The sequence below is a fragment of the Pistacia vera genome, unplaced genomic scaffold (assembly GCF_008641045.1).
Source record: "Pistacia vera cultivar Batoury unplaced genomic scaffold, PisVer_v2 Contig866, whole genome shotgun sequence".
Lineage (NCBI taxonomy): Eukaryota > Viridiplantae > Streptophyta > Magnoliopsida > Sapindales > Anacardiaceae > Pistacia > Pistacia vera.
The window spans coordinates 174,283-192,233 of record NW_022196741.1 but is presented as its reverse complement, the minus strand read 5'-3'; the positions used below and the strand labels follow the sequence as shown (position 1 = coordinate 192,233).

Genomic DNA, 17,951 nt, shown 5'->3' with positions numbered 1-17,951 from the left:
AACTTTTTTTATCACTGTGAATATGTGTTATTATTATTAATTTGTTAATATCTATAGATTTTATTTTATATATGGGATGGTAATATAGATAAAAAAAAAGGGTTTTATATATAGGTGGTAAGGAGAATAAGTGATAGAGTTTGCTTTACAGCTAGAAGTTGGAGTAGTAAATAAGTCTTGTTTGGTGAAGTATAGAAATAATATAATCCAAAGGTGAGGAAGATCAAGTGAAAGCATTGGGCCATTGGTGGATAATAAGTGAGATAAAATTATTAGTAAAATAAAAGGGAAAGGTCACTCCCTCCCCAACAAAAAAAGGAGCGGTTTTTCCGGTCCAAAGGGACATAATAGGAAAAAGTATATGTTGCAGACGTGGCAAAAGATTGAGCGTTAGATTAGGAAGAGATGGTGAAGATCATGGCATACTCTTTGAGATGAGAGGGTGACATCCACATATAGAGAAGGAAGAGAGACAGTTAAATAGATGAGTGAAAGAGTTTACAGTTTTTTTAAGATTTAGATGACAAAAAGAGGGAGGTGTTTATTTCTAGATACAAAAGAAGAAGTGTTCAGAACCTGAGAAACAAAAACTCAAAACCTGCAACAAAGTTACAGAGGGAGAGAGATGGGGGTGATTGAAGAGAGAGAGAGAAAGAGCATGGCGGCTATTGCAGATAGAGAGCAGTAATCCTAATTCCTAAGTAAATAGTAGCTACAAACGCCAACACATACACCAAAACCAACACTTGGATGAGAAAGAAGATCCAAGCTGAAGAAAGGAGTTGAAGACTGTCCCTCAAATATACTCTACGACGCTCTCTCTCTAATTCAACTCACGGATACAAGACAAACAACTTTCGACTTCTCTACCGACAAAATTTCAACTATCGAGGTTTTCACTACTCATAATTTTCATATAATCTGCTACTTTTTATAATTAAACTAGTGAGAAGTTTCTGATATGGATTAAATGTCACAATTGGGGTGTATTTCAGATATAAAGCAAAAACAATGGCTGGGTTTTTCTCATTAGGTGGTGGTGGAGGAGGAGCTGGAGGAAGAGTAGGAAACAACAACATTTATCAAGACCTTCACCAAAATATTAACCCACCAAACGCAATTCCACTTGATGCTTGGTACTGGTACAGAAACAATGACAATCCTTACCAGGGCTTAGACCTATTTCAACATCAAGCTCAACTCCTTCAGCAACGACAGCAGCTTCAACAACAGCAAGATCTTTACTCAACAGCAGTTGGTTTAGGCGTCGGACCAAGCAGGAACGCAATCAACCTGGTTAACGGTTCACCATCAAGATCGACGCCGATGAGAGGTGGTAGAGTGGGGAGCTCTAGTTGTCAAGACTGTGGCAACCAAGCGAAGAAAGATTGTCCTCACATGCGATGCAGAACTTGTTGTAAGGCCCGTGGTTTCGACTGTTCGACCCATGTTAAAAGCACTTGGGTTCCTGCTTCTAAACGCCGAGAGAGGCAGCAACAAGTTGCTGAAATGCAAAAACAAAGGCTAGAAGAACGTTTACAACAAGAAGACCAAGCTCGTGGAGGGAATTCAAAGAGGCAGAGAGAGAATCCGAGCTCTTCTTCTCTTGCCTCAGGTATTGTTTTGTTTGGTTTCTATAAGATATATATATATATAAATATATATGTACATATATATTTTTTTTTTTTTTCGGTTTTGTTGAAATGCTCACAGTTTCAAAGATTGACTCTATGTAGGAATTTAGAGACGCATCTACAGAAAATTCTAAAAAGACAGAAAATAAAATAAAAAGGGAGCCCATGTGTAGCTATTCAGTGGAAAGAAATCGACTCCCATAATGAATATCATCAGCTTTTCTTTCTCTTTTCCTTACAAATACTGTTTTTTACTAGTCCTTACGAGTGAATTGACAGGGAAGGAACTATTTTTGCTGTGTGTCTCGGTCCCTTGTTCATATATGTGTGGCAAAAACGTGTCCGCTTGCATTTGTGTGTAGAAAGACCTTTAATTTTTAACTCGAAGCTTAGATTTTTTAATAATATATTCCTCTGGTTTGGGGTTTTTTAGGGTTAGAAGATGGAGATTTTCCTGAAGAAGTGAGCTTTCAAGTGGGATTCAGGTGCGTCCGAGTGTCAAGCCTCGATGACGACGATGACCAGTATGCTTATAAAACGGCTGTGACCATAGGAGGTCATATCTTCAAGGGTATTCTCTACGATCAAGGCCCTGATAATAACTACACCACTGGTGAGAGCTCTACCGGTGGTGATGGTGGTGGAGGATTTCAGGCCCCAGCAGCGTTGAATTTCATTCCTGCTGACCCCATTCCCACCACTTCAGCCACCGTCTCTACCACTGTAACTGGTGGTCTTGTTACTGCCCCTTCTTCCTCCGCATATCTTGATCCTTCTACTTTATACCCAACCCCACTCCACACTTTCATGGCTGGTACGCAATTCTTTCCAAGCCCAAGGTCTCCTTAAAGCTCCGTGCTCATCTTTTGGTTACTACTGTCTCCCACGCTTGTCACCTTTAGAGTAATATGTGTTTATGTTTTTTTATTTTATGCTAATGTTAATGTTTAAGTAGATATGGCATGATATAACCTTTATTTTAGCATTAGCTCTCAATTAAGGGCAAAAACTTTGGAAGGATGAGAGATAACACTGATGATGTTTAATTCTCCCGTCCAAATCTCAAGGTTTTAGTTACCATTATCTTGTTATATATAATTTATATATTCTCCCTAACATTAATCTTCTCAGTCAAATCTATTCTACTTTTGGGTGAAATTGGCAGGCATGAACATGTAGCGTAGAGTATGGTGTGTTTGTTTCTCTTTTTTTTTTTTTTTTTTTTTTAAATTTGGCTTTTAATATTTTGAATATATGTCTATCTGGGTTGCATTTTCTTTGCTCATTCTGGTTAGTTTTGAACTTGGATGGTTGCCTTTTCCTGTTAACCCGTATGTTTGCCGGTTCCAAATGGGACGAATAATTTTGTTTCGTCTTTGTTTGGACACACTAATCTACAAAGACTTCATCTTTTACATATCGGGGTATGGAAACGTTTCCAACTAGCCATGCAAGAGCTAACAGCGTTCAACTTAGAAAGCTGAACAAAATAAATAAAATAATAACAACAGTAACAACAATAATTCTCTCTCTCTCTCTCTCTCTCTCTCTAGATGTATAAATTCTGGTGTGATCATTATTCTGATTTTGATATTGAGAATAGACTTGCATTGACGTGACCTTGATGATAAAATGGGAAACATTACCTATCATCTGCAGCTCTTAGTTTAATGCACTGCCTGCAAATTTTCTTTTTTTGTTTTTAAAAAAAAGCTGTTGTACGTATAATTACATGGATGCAAAGATAGTTGCATACGTTACAGTATTTCCATTATTACAAGAATGGTGTTTCCTGTTAAGTGAAGATTTTAGAATGTGCTAACCAAACCGTTTCCTTAACTACTAACTTCTGCCCATGCCATTTTTTTCTGTTCTCTTTGCCACAACAGAGAATCTGTATCCTCACATATATATTTCTTCTCACTTATCGAGAAAAGGATTTTGATTTTCACAGAATATAATGAAATGATTTGATTCTTTATTTATTTATTTTTTAAAAATACTTTCTGCATGCTCATATACAATGATATGATCCTTAATCATTCCTGAGATTCATTCTCAGACCTGCTACATTTTTTCTCTTTGTAATTTCTACATGCAAATTAATATAAGATTTCATAGAAGGCATGGAAGGATGTGCTTTATTATTATAATTATTATTACTAAAATTAAATAAAACCAGGTTCATTTTTTGGGAAGGGGAGTGGAGGGTGTCTTGAGGTCTATGAATATTCAAGATTTATTATTGTACATGTTGAGACTTGAGAGCCTATATACTTATTAACCAATATGAATTAACAGGTCTAAATATACGTTTAACCAAGGTTCACTGATGTATAGTTTGGGTTTTTCAGTGTTGGCTTGTTCACTAGTTAATTTTTGAAATAAATCCTTCCTGAAAAGATTGGACAGCGAAGTAGTACTGTTAGTTCCAATTTATTTACCCTTTATTTGACTTTGACTTAAATAAATCTAATTACAACAATAGACTTAAAAAGGCTATTTTTAAGCAAGCCAGAGTGAAGAAGAAATCATATATGCCTTAGAGACACTATAGCTAGTGGTAGACTTTTTATATAATTGTACATCTTTCCAGAAAATGAATGAATATTTTTTATCAAAGACTTATTGAGAATATAAATAACAATATTATTCCATTGCATGGTTTCGAAGTATTAGTGTTTAGTAATCATGCAATGTCATTGTGATAAAAATAAATCAATTAAGCTTTATTATATGTCTGTTTCAATTCAGCTATGATGTGAGGATTCAGGCCTGGATTAATGTCTATGCAGTTTTTTTAATCTTTTAAGAAAAATATATGTGAAGATTACATATTCAAACTAAGGTACCTATTTAGATAATAAATTACAAGTATTCTACACTGAACACAAGAAAAGAAGAAAGTAAAGTTGTGTTGTAATGGCTCAAAATAACAACTTTAAATGCAAATAATAATGTGCTGTTGCAAGAAAAAACGATACTGCTTGTTATTTCAGTGACCCTTAATATTAGGAGCCTAAAGTATGCTTGTTTTTCTCCCACTACACTACACTGTTTTTGAAAAAGTTTGGTCAAACATATCTCCAATTCTTCTGATAACAATTCTGAAGATTTTGATAGATAACAAAATATCAAATGGCAATTCGCAAAGGAAAAAGAACTATGGTTTTAAATTTCTATTTACTATAGAAAGGACAACCCATCACGATTATTATATTCTTTATAATTGAGAAAGAATGGACAATTGAAGTAAATAGAGCATATAAAAGACCAATGACTATGAGGAGTTATTTCTGATGTACATGTGTGCTTTCTTTTGTTTCCCAAGAGAGCATATAGTCCAAAACCAGAATTCAAAGGCAAAAGAATAGTGTAATCGATCACTATAGAAGCAATTACGTTTCATGGCTGTGTCTTAATTTGTCATCTTAATCTAAATTAGAAGTACTTCTTCATTGTCTTGCATCAACAACCGTTGTGTTGTCCCTCTAGCATTTTTTTCCATTTGCAAAGAGCTTTTAGCGCACAAACATTTGGCATGTGAATGGTTCAACTACTTGTAGAATTTCAAAGAATGGTCTGATGTTAGAATTTGCTTTACAGAAATTGTTGATCATTACTTCTCAGTGGAGTTGTTAAAGAGAAAATGATAGTCCTAAAAATGTACAAACATAAGTTTTTGGTTTCGGAATCACCTATCCCTTTGTAGAATGGACTTTATCTTAGTGGTTCCAGTAAGGATATGAAGTAGTTTATGTGTTGATTTAATTTCTTCGCAAAGAAGGCAGCTCCTGATTAATCTGCCATGTTTAAATTAAGACTGTTATTTTTAGTTGGACTGATTCGGTAATGCCTCAACCTTTTAGGCAACTGAACCTCTCTCATTCCTTAATTAAAACATGGATATTGCACTACATATTAATCGAACCCTTAAAATCTAAGCACAAAATTTAATATTACTCCATTCACTAATGAACTCACCACCTTTTATGTAAAGATAATTTGCAAATAAGCAAGGGTTACACTTAATCTATGTCTGTCTGTCTTTCTAAAGCCCGCAATTTTTTTGAGCTCTACTTAATTGATTAAGGGTTTTCAGTAATTTAAATTAACGCATGCTAATTAGCAGTATAGTTTGATGTAATGTTTGCCAGAAAAGGATGGAGGGCCATATAATTCTCCCAATAGAAAAAAGTATTAACAAGGCTTCACTACAGATGATTTTGAGATGGATTGTCCCCATATTTCCTTGTTCAGAAACTTTCACCTTTTACGGATTCTCATGTATCGACACAAAGAGGTATAATTTCCTGAAACCAAAGGAACAAGAAACACACTTTGGTTTCAGATTCCACCCACCCTCTTATTTTTTGTTTCTTTTCTTCTCTGGCCCTTTATACTCCAAGATATCAATGTAATTACCTCTGGACTCATTACACAATTTGTTCTAACTAGCTAGACTTTATATCCTGCAAGTAGTGTTAAACATTTAACAGGCAAAAAGAAAAAGAAAAGGAAAAAACAAAGTTAAAGAGAAAATATGCTTATTGTTCTTTTAAAAGGAACTAATAGGAGAAGAAAGTAACCCACCTCGATAAACATTTGTTCAGCTCAATATATGCATCAAAATTATGCTTTCCATGTCCCTTGACTTGAGAAGTAAAATAGAAGCTGGAAACAAAGATTGGATAGAGGTAGCCTTGGCAGTTCCTACTTGGAATTATGCATTTTTAAAGCGCTAGATGAATATAATGGTTAATGGAATTCCATAATGCACCCCTAGCGAGAGAGAGAGAGAGAGAAATCTTAATAGATTCATTGCAATGATTAAGCATCAATCTCAAACAAAATACCTTGCTGGCTTGCCATGGAAAAACCAAAGGCAATTTCAAAATAATGGGTAGGGTTTGTGATTGTAATGGAATTAGAGCAGTATAGGGTGAGTGGCATTCAGAGCTATAGTAAAGTTAGGCCAGAGACGTAGAAGTAGTAGTAGTAAAAGTACTGGAACATAATTTAGTTTCTTGTTAAAGCCATAAATAATTGCTTGGTCCCAACAAACCTTTTTATCAATTAGTCTCGGCTGTGCTCCTAATGGGTTTGTTGCTCATCAACTTGGTTTTAAGATAAAGCCCTATTTTGCTTGTCAAAAAGCTGGAGACGGTCTGTGTGTAAAACTGTGTATTCCTAGCTTAAAAAAGAGAAGGAAAATCCAAGAAGAAACACTATAATTATATAGGTTTTAACTCTTCTTTACAAAATGGTAGCCTGTGTCTGTGTGAGAAGAAAGAAGGCTGCATGTATTGTGCTTTTAGGTAGGTTTTGAAACAAAAAGCTTGCTCTAACTTTACGCTTCTGTGCAATAGATTTGTTTTTGTTAAGGGAACTCTTCTGTTTGACCTATTGGTAATAGGTTATAACAATTCTGTCTGCGAAATTATGAACAAAGAAAATACATGATTGATGAAGAATTCCGAGAGGAAAAGTCCAAGTCTAACAGTGACAAGCTACCTGACAGTGGAGAGAAAATCCAATATATATATATATATGAATCAAGACCTGTTTCAGAGAACTTGGATCATCTGTTACTTTCTCTTTCTGCTTAGATGGATGGAACTGTACTATGCCTTTACTGAAATTAAGTTGCTCGTTTTTTAGCTCTACCGACCACTTGTTAAAATATTATTTAACTTTTTTCCAGTGGAGCGATACCTCTTTCTTGTATAATTCATATTCCCTTCAAATAAATTCTCCATTTTTGCTTTTTCGACATAATGGGGAACTGGGAAATCATAGCAGTGGAAGTTAATGAGTTTTTTAAATTATATATAACCCAAATTACTAAGAGAATTTATTGGCACATTTATTATAATAATTTAACTTGGGATCCAACAGCAATTAATATTTAATTAGTCGCATCCTTTCAATAAAATATATGCATTTTGGATTGAAGTTTTTTGCATTAATTGTAATATGAAGCGCAAATTTATTGGTATTGTCGCTTCCGTTAATTCTGTCTCCGCAGGCTTCACCCCAACTAAATTTCCAAGCAGTGTCTTTTTTGACTCCTAGGAAAAAAAAAAAAAGCTGCTTAAATAGTTGTAATTTTTATTGATGAAACTATTTGAAATTTTCCCTTTGAATCAGCAGCAGGTTATGGATTAATTGGATGAAACAGCTCCTCTTGCATGGCGACAGAATAAATAAAAGGGTTGTGTGTGGTAAGGGATGAGTATTTTAAAAAGTAAAAAAATTAAAGATGGGAATGTATGCCTTGATGAATCCAAAAAGAAAGAGGGATTAACTTTTATGTCCCATCCATGTCTATAGTCTTCCAAGTGCTTCATAAACTCAAAAATACAGTCGTTAATTAAGTCCATGTACATGGTAGGACCTGCTTCTGCGCATGCTACTACATATTCCCCTTTTAATTTCTTGTCCAAATCAATAACTTTGAAATTACAGGACTCTTGCCATGTCATGCGTCCACCTTTTTTCATCTCTTTATACTAGAAAGGATATAAAGCCTTAACTTCATTATTTTCAATAAATTACTATTAATCCTATTAGGACTTGAAAAAGCCTGTTTCAATCTTGGCCATTTGGCTAACTTTAGGCCTATGGGGATAGGCCCATAATAGTTTACCATTTATGGCCCAGTCCCCAAGCATGGAGACAAGTTTGTCGTAAAATTCCCGTCTCCGAGACGTTCGGATCCTCTGACATTCCAACTTAGAATGTTTCTCTTTGCACCAAGCTTAAACCACTCCTCTGAATGTGGTAAATTTTACTTTGAATTTCATCCACAAAAACAAAACTCAAAAAGAAAAAACTCTTTTCATTCTCATATTATTTCCTCCTGTCTGTCTCTGTGAAATGCAAAAATGGCTCTAGGTAATAAGCGTGGTCCTAAGCGTTCATCTTCATCAACAGCATCAACCATAACAACACTTTTGTTTATAGCATTATGCGTTATAGGCGTATGGCTGCTAACCACCAACTCCTTTACACCACCACAAACAACCACCCGTACTGCCACAGCCACCACTTCCAAAACTTTCTCTGAAGATCCTGACACTAACAAATACGATGACAGAAAAGACCAAACTGTTTTCGAGGATAATCCTGGTCTTCTACCCAACGACGCTATTCAATCAGATGATCAAAATGGTCGTGAAGATAATTCTACGGGTCGTCCCTTTACAAATCAACGACATCATGAACGTCTAAATATAGGTGGTGTTACCAAGCCTGATGAAGACGAGAGGAAACAGATTATTAAAGAGAATGTAAAACGTAGAGAAGATATGCGCAATAAACAGAAACAAGGTGAGACTCAGATATCTGTAGAAAGTGCATTGACCCAACAAAAATTAATCGGAAACAATGGTAACAAGAAAGAAACTAAATCAACTGAAGAAATGATAAAACAACAGCTGCAAGAAGATGCTGGAAACCAGACAGTAAATTCACAAGAACAGGAAAATCAGTTATCGGATGAAGATAATAAAAAGAGAATGAAACAACATCAAGACCAACATGTGCAACAGAAACAAGATACTCCTAAGAATTTCACCACCTTCAGCGACACAACACTCCCGGAAAAACAACAACCAGATGATAAATTAAAGACACCTCAACAAACATCACAGATGCCTCAGAGAACAACGGAACATAAGCGCACCAACTCCAACTCGGGCGATACCGGTCACAGCATTCCACAAGAATCATCTGAATCAAAGAAGTCCTGGTCAACTCAGGCGATTCAGTCAGAAACCCAAAAAGAAAGACGTATAGAGGAGCCCAACAGTAATCATAGGTGGCAGCTTTGTAACGAAACTGCGGGTCCTGATTTTATACCTTGTTTGGATAATCAAAAGGCCATCAGTAAGTTGCCTTCAACTATGCACTACGAGCATCGTGAGAGGCATTGCCCTGAGAAAGGGCCCAGTTGTTTGGTCCCAATTCCAGAGGGTTATAAAAGATCAATCGAATGGCCAAAAAGCAGAGATAAGGTACGAGTGAATAACAATTAACGGTTTGATTGAAAGGATTTGTGAGGGATTGTTCTTGTGGTGTTGCAGATATGGTATCGAAATGTACCGTACACAACGCTGGCGGAGATGAAGGGACACCAAAATTGGGTTAAGGTGAGGGGTGAGTTTTTGACTTTTCCTGGAGGCGGGACCCAGTTCATACATGGCGCTCTCCACTACATTGATTTCATTCAAAAGGTAAATATGTTTTCAGATCTCAAGCAAATACAGATATCATCATACTATTTTTTACATCAAAATTGTGACAGTCATTTTATTAATTCGATATTCGATACATAACTTGTTTTCAATTGAACTTGTGATGTTACAGGCGTTACCAAATATAGCTTGGGGGAAGCACAGTCGAGTGGTATTGGATGTTGGTTGTGGAGTAGCCAGCTTCGGAGGATACCTATTCGAAAGAGATGTTCTAACAATGTCTTTTGCCCCAAAAGATGAGCATGAAGCTCAAGTTCAGTTTGCACTTGAAAGAGGAATTCCTGCAATATCTGCTGTCATGGGTTCTCAGAGGCTTCCATTTCCAAGCAATGTCTTTGATCTTATTCATTGTGCACGTTGTCGGGTGCCTTGGCACATAGAAGGTCCTAACCTAACCTTATTAACCTTCATATATTTTCATTCTCTTTTCACCACTAGTTGCTTTTAATAATATTACAATCTACTTTTTTGTCCAGGTGGTAAGCTTCTATTAGAATTGAACCGAGTTCTGAGACCCGGGGGTTACTTTGTCTGGTCAGCAACTCCCGTGTACCAGAGGCTTGAAGAAGATGTGGAAATTTGGAAGGGTAAAGAATTTAACAAAATATGCTTCATTTGCACTAGTCTTAATTTCATCAATAAGCTTGACATTCAATCTTTTTTTGCAGCAATGTCTTCATTGACTGTAGCCATGTGCTGGGAACTTGTAACCATCAAGATGGACAGATTAAATTCCGTTGGCTTTGCCATCTACCGAAAACCCACCACAAACGAATGCTACGATAAAAGAAACCATAACAATCCTCCAATGTGTACAAATGAGGACGATCCAAACGCTGCCTGGTAGGTGTTTTTAACATGGACAAACAAACTTGACCGTTTGCCAGAAGTTGAGAGCAGGTAATGCTTACCTAACCGTGTTCGATTTTCAGGTATGTACCTCTGCAGTCATGCTTACACCGGGTGAATACTGATAAAGCAGTGAGAGGATCCCAGTGGCCTGTGGAATGGCCTAATAGACTGTACACATCCCCTTACTGGTTAAACAGCTCCCAGATGGGGATTTATGGAATACCATTTCCTCAAGATTTCATTAAAGATCAAAAACATTGGAAACATGTGGTGAACTCGTTATATTTGAAAGGATTGGGTTTCAGTTGGTCCGATGTGAGAAGTGTTATGGACATGAGAGCTGTTTATGGGGGGTATGTTATGCGTTAATGTCAGTGATACACCAAAGATATTCCTAATTAAATTACTTATCAATGCGTCGTGCAGGTTTGCAGCAGCTTTGAAGAATCTTCCATTGTGGGTCATGAATGTTGAGAACACAAATGCTCCTGATACACTTCCCATAATCTATGAGCGTGGTCTCTTTGGAATTTATCATGACTGGTGTGAGTCCTTCAGCACATATCCACGTTCCTATGATCTCCTCCATGCTGATCATCTTTTCTCAAAGCTCAAACAGAGGTACAAACTTATTGATTATAAATAGTTCCCCTTCATTTCCTCAAGCTTTTTGAGTTTGATTTCTTTTCTAAAGCTTGATGAGTAACTATATTTGCTTGGTTTTTAACAGGTGTAGTATTATTCCGGTGATGGTAGAGGTTGATAGAATAGTCAGACCAGGAGGTAAATTGATTGTCCGTGATTTAACAATGGTAATTGCTGAAGTTGAGAACTTGTTGAAATCCCTACATTGGGAAATTCGTTTCATCAACTCCAAAGACCAGGAAGGGGTACTCAGTGCTCAGAAAGGCGATTGGCGGCCTCAGACATATCTGCAGGCTGCTTCCTCATGATGGTGAGAACATATATTTTAAAATACATTGTGCAGAGTCTTTTAGGCAGCAACGGCGACATTTCGCCCTTTGTAGTAGTGTCATATAAACTATAATAGAATGCAATATCTTACTGCTGAGAATCAGCAAGATAGATGTGTCTATTTTTGTCATTTGATGTAAAACTGTAAGCAATACATACACTGCTACAAGATCCTGTATTGTACTTTGGATTTATAACGTTCTAGTATGAATTTTTATTTTAGTTGTAGAGCCGAAAGTATTTATTGGGGTTATAAGCAACTAAGCAAGTGTCAGTTAGTGCTGCCGAGTTCATTACTTGAAATATTTGAATTACAGGGCTTCGCAAGAAAAGATGCCCCGTATCCAGCACCCAGAAAAATTCAAATCACAATCACAATAGAACGGCTATTTAGTAAAGCTTAAGTATGGCCGCAAAGAATAATTAGTCTTATAAATGACAACAAAAAAATATTCTGCTTAATCTTATGTATGATATTAACCGTCAATAAAAACCAAACTTTAGGGAGTCTCTGCTATTAGTTCCTCCAGGATTCTAGCCTTATCTTAAGTAGGCTTACAAAACCATGGAATCACTCTGGATTGTCAAGATTAGCACTGTTATTTAAAATAATAATAAAAAAAATCATATATAAGTGAAACTCTAGGATCACAAAAACAAGAGAGAATGATTTCTTTTGATTGACTATTCATCCAGTGGCTTTTCATGTCAATAGGGCAAGAAAACTCTACAGATAAATGGTGGTTCAATTTGATGTTATCTACAGGGATTTCGAATACAAGAGTGCACTAAGTAAATGGATAGCCTAGGTCCTATTAATAATACAATTCTAAACCCCAAAACTAGCCTACTTTGTTCATTATAGACAACCCCGCAAAAGCTAAGAGCCTAGCACTTCTAACCTTCCCTGAATGGGTATAATATAAATAGGATTTCAGTGAATCTATACCACCAAGAAAAATGGATATTACAGAATGTTTAAAACATGATAACTGGAACCACCTTAAAAGGATTTTCATAACTTCAAAAATATTCACAGGCATTCAACAAGGTTAAAAAAAAAAAAAAAAAAAAAAATCTGTAAATGCATATTAATTCTCCTACTAAAATGCACATGTATCTTGGTGGAACCAAATAATTGTAGCTATCAGTCATTTCATAATTGACCTTAAGGTCAAATATATCAAAGCCAGCAACACAAAAGGGCTGGGTGATCTGATTTTTAAGAACTAAAATGCAGAGAACATGTACTCTCAATTAGTTCTAATTGCAGAATCCAGGTAAACAATAGAAAATTATCTGCTAATACTAGTTTTGGTCAGATATCCCTTGAAATAGAGTGAAACATTCTATTTTACCTCAGACTTGAAATAACATGTACTCCAAATTCCTTTTAACTGAGATTTCACAATAAGGACATCTTAGGATTTCAGTACATGATAAATATATCATTTTAATTTTGTATCAGAAGTCAGAATAGTGATTATACTTAGGCAATTAAAATGAAATGATGAAATTTTCAAGAGTCCCACTATTCAGTTTCACTCTACATACACACTAGAGCTATTTAAGAAGCATCAAAATTTTCTAATCAATACAGCAAATGATTTTCCACACCCCAAACTTACCATATAACAAATCCTTTTTTCCCCAAACATCAAGTTTTCATTGGCTGAGGGCTGCTACATTAACTCTTTTGGCTAACATCACTAAGCTATAAAAAAACCTCACCATATGTTTTATGTATCTCAGACTCCAGGAATGATTTGTTAATCCTCATATGTACCTCCAGATCAGATGTTTTTGTTTCACATCATACCATCCTAATATCTCATTAACTGGTACCAAGTAGTTTCTGCAACTGACCGCTCACAACAGCAGCTTTAAGATCTGAATCCCAAATGTCAAAGTAAAACAGAACAATGAGAATAAAGAAGACGGTAACATATAAAAGCATCTAGCATTCCAAGGTTAAGGAAGACAGAGAATTTTAAATTAGAGAGCTGAGTAAACCATCAGAACCACCAACGTGTTTGCCATTCACAAATACTTGTGGAACAGTGCGTCGACCAACCAGATCTAGAAGTACATACTGAATTTGAGCTCCGTCATCTGCAAATGTTCACAAGCACAGAGCAGCTTTATAGTTAACCCTTTTCAGTATTTATAAAAAGGTAATAGCTAGCGAAAACAATAACAGCAAATAGTCACCTCGAAGATCAAGCTCCACAACAAGAGGCTGCTCATGTAGCTCAGCAAATATGCGCTTGGCACGCAAGCAATATCTAAGGAAAAAAAACAAAAGAAAGCACAATTTGTATGAAAATTCACAAATGATGTGAGAGAGAAAAAAACATAGAGCAATGATCACACCATATGCATTTCTGGCTCCAATTGATGGTTTGATCATTTAACACAACAGTCAATGAATTCAAACAAAACTTTGCCTTTCATCTCCGACAATTTTGACGAAATTAAAACATAAACAACACGATCTAGTTTCATACTCAAGGAACATCACATACACTAAAATTATATAAAACAGACATCTCTCTAGGTTTACTATTTTGAGTTTTAAACAAATCAAATCATAATTCTTAGAGTAACAGTCACCAATTTGTGTTGTACANGATTATACTTGGGCAATTAAAATGAAATGATGAAATTTTCAAGAGTCCCACTATTCAGTTTCACTCTACATACACACTAGAGCTATTTAAGAAGCATCAAAATTTTCTAATCAATACAGCAAATGATTTTCCACACCCCAAACTTACCATATAACAAATCCTTTTTTCCCCAAACATCAAGTTTTCATTGGCTGAGGGCTGCTACATTAACTCTTTTGGCTAACATCACTAAGCTATAAAAAAACCTCACCATATGTTTTATGTATCTCAGACTCCAGGAATGATTTGTTAATCCTCATATGTACCTCCAGATCAGATGTTTTTGTTTCACATCATACCATCCTAATATCTCATTAACTGGTACCAAGTAGTTTCTGCAACTGACCGCTCACAACAGCAGCTTTAAGATCTGAATCCAAAAGTCAAAGTAAAACAGAACGATGAGAATAAAGAAGACGGTAACATATAAAAGCATCTAGCATTCCAAGGTTAAGGAGGACAGAGAATTTTAAATGAGAGAGCTGAGTAAACCATCAGAACCACCAACGTGTTTGCCATTCACAAATACTTGTGGAACAGTGCGTCGACCAACCAGATCTAGAAGTACATACTGAATTTGAGCTCCGTCATCTGCAAATTTTCACAAGCACAGTGCAGCTTTATAGTTAACCCTTTTCAGTATTTATCAAAAGGTAAAAGCTAGCGAAAACAATAACAGCAAATAGTCACCTCGAAGATCAAGCTCCACAACAAGAGGCTGCTCATGTAGCTCGGCAAATATGCGCTTGGCACGCAAGCAGTATCTAAGGATAAAAAACAAAAGAAAGCACAATTTGTATGAAAATTGACATATGATGTGAGAGAGAAAAAAACATAGAGCAATGATCACACCACATGCATTTCTGGCTCCAATTGATGGTTTGATCATTTAACACAACAGTCAATGAATTCAAACAAAACTTTGCTTTTCATCTCTGACAATTTTGACGAAATTAAAACATAAACAACACGATCTAGTTTCATACTCAAGGAACATCACATACACTAAAATTATATAAAACAGACATCTCTCGAGGTTTACTATTTTGAGTTTTAAACAAATCAAATCATAATTCTAAGAGTAACAGTAACCAATTTGTGTTGTACAACAGAAATTATTCACCCAGCCTGCCAAACACAGTTTTTCTTCTATGTTATATAACTCAATAACAAGCACTACTCATAAACAATTGATCAGTTCAATCAAAGCCCTAACTAAACCACAATTTATTAATTTCAATATCCAAAGATTTTAGTCGTATCATTATCACTGTTAGGCGTCAAATTAGGCTATGCAACAAAACAAAATCTTGCCTTTTTAGTGATTTTTTTTGTTTTTGTTCTTCTTTTTTTTTCCTTCTCAATAGCAAATTATTAATTCTCAATGAAATTCGTATATGATAAAGCGTCCACTTCACGATCATAATTCTTATGTGTAACTTCATTAGCAGATGAACATCAAAAGTATAATACACAGAGAAGTAAAACGTACGGGCAGTAAGATTTGGAGAAAATGACAATTCTGTTGGAGAAGATGGAGTTTTGGACAAAAGCGGCAGCTGAACTGTCGGCTTCTGTTCTCGTCGGCACATCTCCAACCAGCAACAAGAGCAATACAGCAACGACGTTAAGAAGAAACTGCAACAGCAAACTGCACTTCTTCATCTCACGACAGAAAAACAAATAACGATCTCTCTCTGTGAAGTGTATCCCTCTTCTTTTTAGTGTGGGCACGGACGTAGCGCGCTTATAAGATTGATTACGGTAGCCGTGAACCCGAGATGGTGTCCCACGATCATAAATATGGGTCACTATGCGGTTTCCGCATATGCACGGAAAATTTCATTGAACGTGGCGGCAACTAACATGACTAAACGTGTTAAACTGATTGGATCCTGGACCTTACCTCGTTGCCATAGGGCACGGCTTCTGGTATAGTACTCGTGTTGTTGTGATGGGTCCAGTAAGGGTTGGGCTGAAAGAATGAGAATGGGTGTGGCCCACTCTGTCCAATTTACTTGTCTAAACATGAAAGAATAACGATACGCTATTTGTTCAATTCAGCATACTAATTAATACATTCTATAATTTCGTGTCCAGTTTATATCTAATAAACTAACCCTTAAGTGACTGAATGGTTCGATATAGACTTTTAGAAGTATTACTTAAAAGATTCTGAGTTTGAGTTTCTTCTCAGTTGGTAATTTCAAGATTCCGAAAGATTAGTTCGATTGCTAATAAGGCTAGCTATTAGAACTCTTAACAGGCTGATAGTTTTTGAGGTCTCGAGAGATTAATTCAGCTATTAATAAGGGTGGTTATCATAAATTGGCCTGATCGTCTTCGATACCAAAAAAAAAAAAAAAAAAAAAAGTATATATCTTATAATAATAATTTTGTTGGGATGGGTTTGTTGTTTTTCTGCGTCTTATCGGTGCAGAAATAAATTGTGGAGGAATGGTACGTGAGTTGGAAAAAGATCTAAGCTGAAATTTTATAAAATTTATTCAGAGTAATACTAGCTTTACAAATAAGCATACAAAGAGTCAAATTCAACCCTTAAAATTTATGATTACCTCTTTTTCTCTTTTTTTTTTCTTTTTTTTTTTCGAGAGCTAAATTTAACTATTTGTATACTCTTTGCATAACTTTTTATATATCCTTTGTAAAACTAGTATTACCCATTTACTTATGGTTTGCGACAATTATAATGTTTTCTACACGGTCATTACTCATTCTCTGCCAAGTGAAATTGAAGGTTGTAATATCACAGAAAAGCATCAAATCAAATTATCAAATCCCTTCTCATTATCCAATCAATGAAGAACGAAATTCCTCAAATGGGAATTCAACGAATCATCGACAAATTGATAAAAATCGTATCAACAAGACATTACAGATCTTAAAGCCAACTAAAGAACAAAGAAAAAAAATAAGGGTTAATTGGATTTGGTATTGGTGGAATCGGTTTTATAAAGCTTATCATAAGCCTCGAGCTCCTCATAATAAACATCCCACACGCATCTAACACATCCGCTGCCACAACAATCCCCTGGCTCCGGCTTTTCAGGCGGCGGCGGCGGCGGCTGCTGTGGCAATTCCTTTGATTCTTGATTTGGTTCTTCTTTCTCCTGCTTGATTGAAACTTGATTGGCGTTGGTTTCCATATGTTTTAAGCAAAAGACTCGTGAATCTTGAAATCTCTCGTTGAAGCTTATATTCTTAGCGACGCGTTTTAATGTTAGATCTGGCCGTAATCTCATGACAAAGGGAACATGGGTTGGTATCGGGATACCGAATTTGTTGTGTAGATGATGAATTTGATTGGCTAACGGTGGCGCAGACGCATTGTGGTAAGGGACGGCTGTTCCCATACACAAAACGCAACGCAATTACGCAACTGCTCAACTTGTAACTAATCTTCTATAACAGGTCACCAGAGCGCCTGGATTTTACAATTCACGCCCATTTGTTGACTTTTCTTCATCACCAGAGCGCGTGTATTATTAAACATTTTCATTGTTTAATGCTTCACATAATATTCCATCCCTACCCTATATAAG

At 35.9% G+C, this 17,951-nt stretch overlaps 3 protein-coding genes and 1 long non-coding RNA gene across 5 annotated transcripts; 2 read left to right on the top strand and 2 right to left on the bottom strand.

The window, feature by feature from the left end:
- Positions 1-501: 501 nt before the first annotated feature.
- LOC116118950 (protein SHI RELATED SEQUENCE 1) lies at positions 502-2,546 on the top strand. Its single transcript, XM_031404905.1, has 3 exons — positions 502-892; positions 996-1,615; positions 2,068-2,546. The coding sequence occupies exons 2-3, from the start codon at positions 1,012-1,014 to the stop codon at positions 2,481-2,483; spliced, it is 1,020 nt and encodes a 339-aa protein (XP_031260765.1). The 5' UTR covers positions 502-892; positions 996-1,011; the 3' UTR covers positions 2,484-2,546.
- A 5,975-nt stretch (positions 2,547-8,521) lies between these two features.
- Positions 8,522-11,697, top strand: LOC116118923 (probable methyltransferase PMT27). The gene is made up of 8 exons (XM_031404876.1): positions 8,522-9,652; positions 9,722-9,871; positions 10,005-10,275; positions 10,369-10,479; positions 10,561-10,735; positions 10,825-11,097; positions 11,171-11,365; positions 11,475-11,697. Exons 1-8 carry the CDS (start codon positions 8,522-8,524, stop codon positions 11,695-11,697), a joined length of 2,529 nt encoding a protein of 842 aa, XP_031260736.1.
- A 1,519-nt stretch (positions 11,698-13,216) lies between these two features.
- Positions 13,217-16,341, bottom strand: LOC116118935 (glutaredoxin-C3). Of its 2 annotated transcripts, none has more exons than XM_031404885.1 (4): positions 15,881-16,341; positions 13,931-14,004; positions 13,749-13,831; positions 13,217-13,609 (listed from the first exon to the last, which is right to left on the bottom strand). In XM_031404885.1, the coding sequence occupies exons 1-4, from the start codon at positions 16,051-16,053 to the stop codon at positions 13,589-13,591; spliced, it is 351 nt and encodes a 116-aa protein (XP_031260745.1). In that variant the 5' UTR covers positions 16,054-16,341; the 3' UTR covers positions 13,217-13,588. The 2 variants fall into 2 exon arrangements, with proteins under 2 accessions (XP_031260745.1, XP_031260744.1); XM_031404884.1 differs by having other exon boundaries at positions 13,733-13,831; positions 15,881-16,336.
- On the bottom strand, positions 14,366-15,120 carry LOC116118936. Its single transcript, XR_004126248.1, has 3 exons — positions 15,079-15,120; positions 14,897-14,979; positions 14,366-14,758 (listed from the first exon to the last, which is right to left on the bottom strand). It is a non-coding gene; the product is annotated as an uncharacterized LOC116118936 (long non-coding RNA).
- Positions 16,342-17,951: the final 1,610 nt, after the last annotated feature.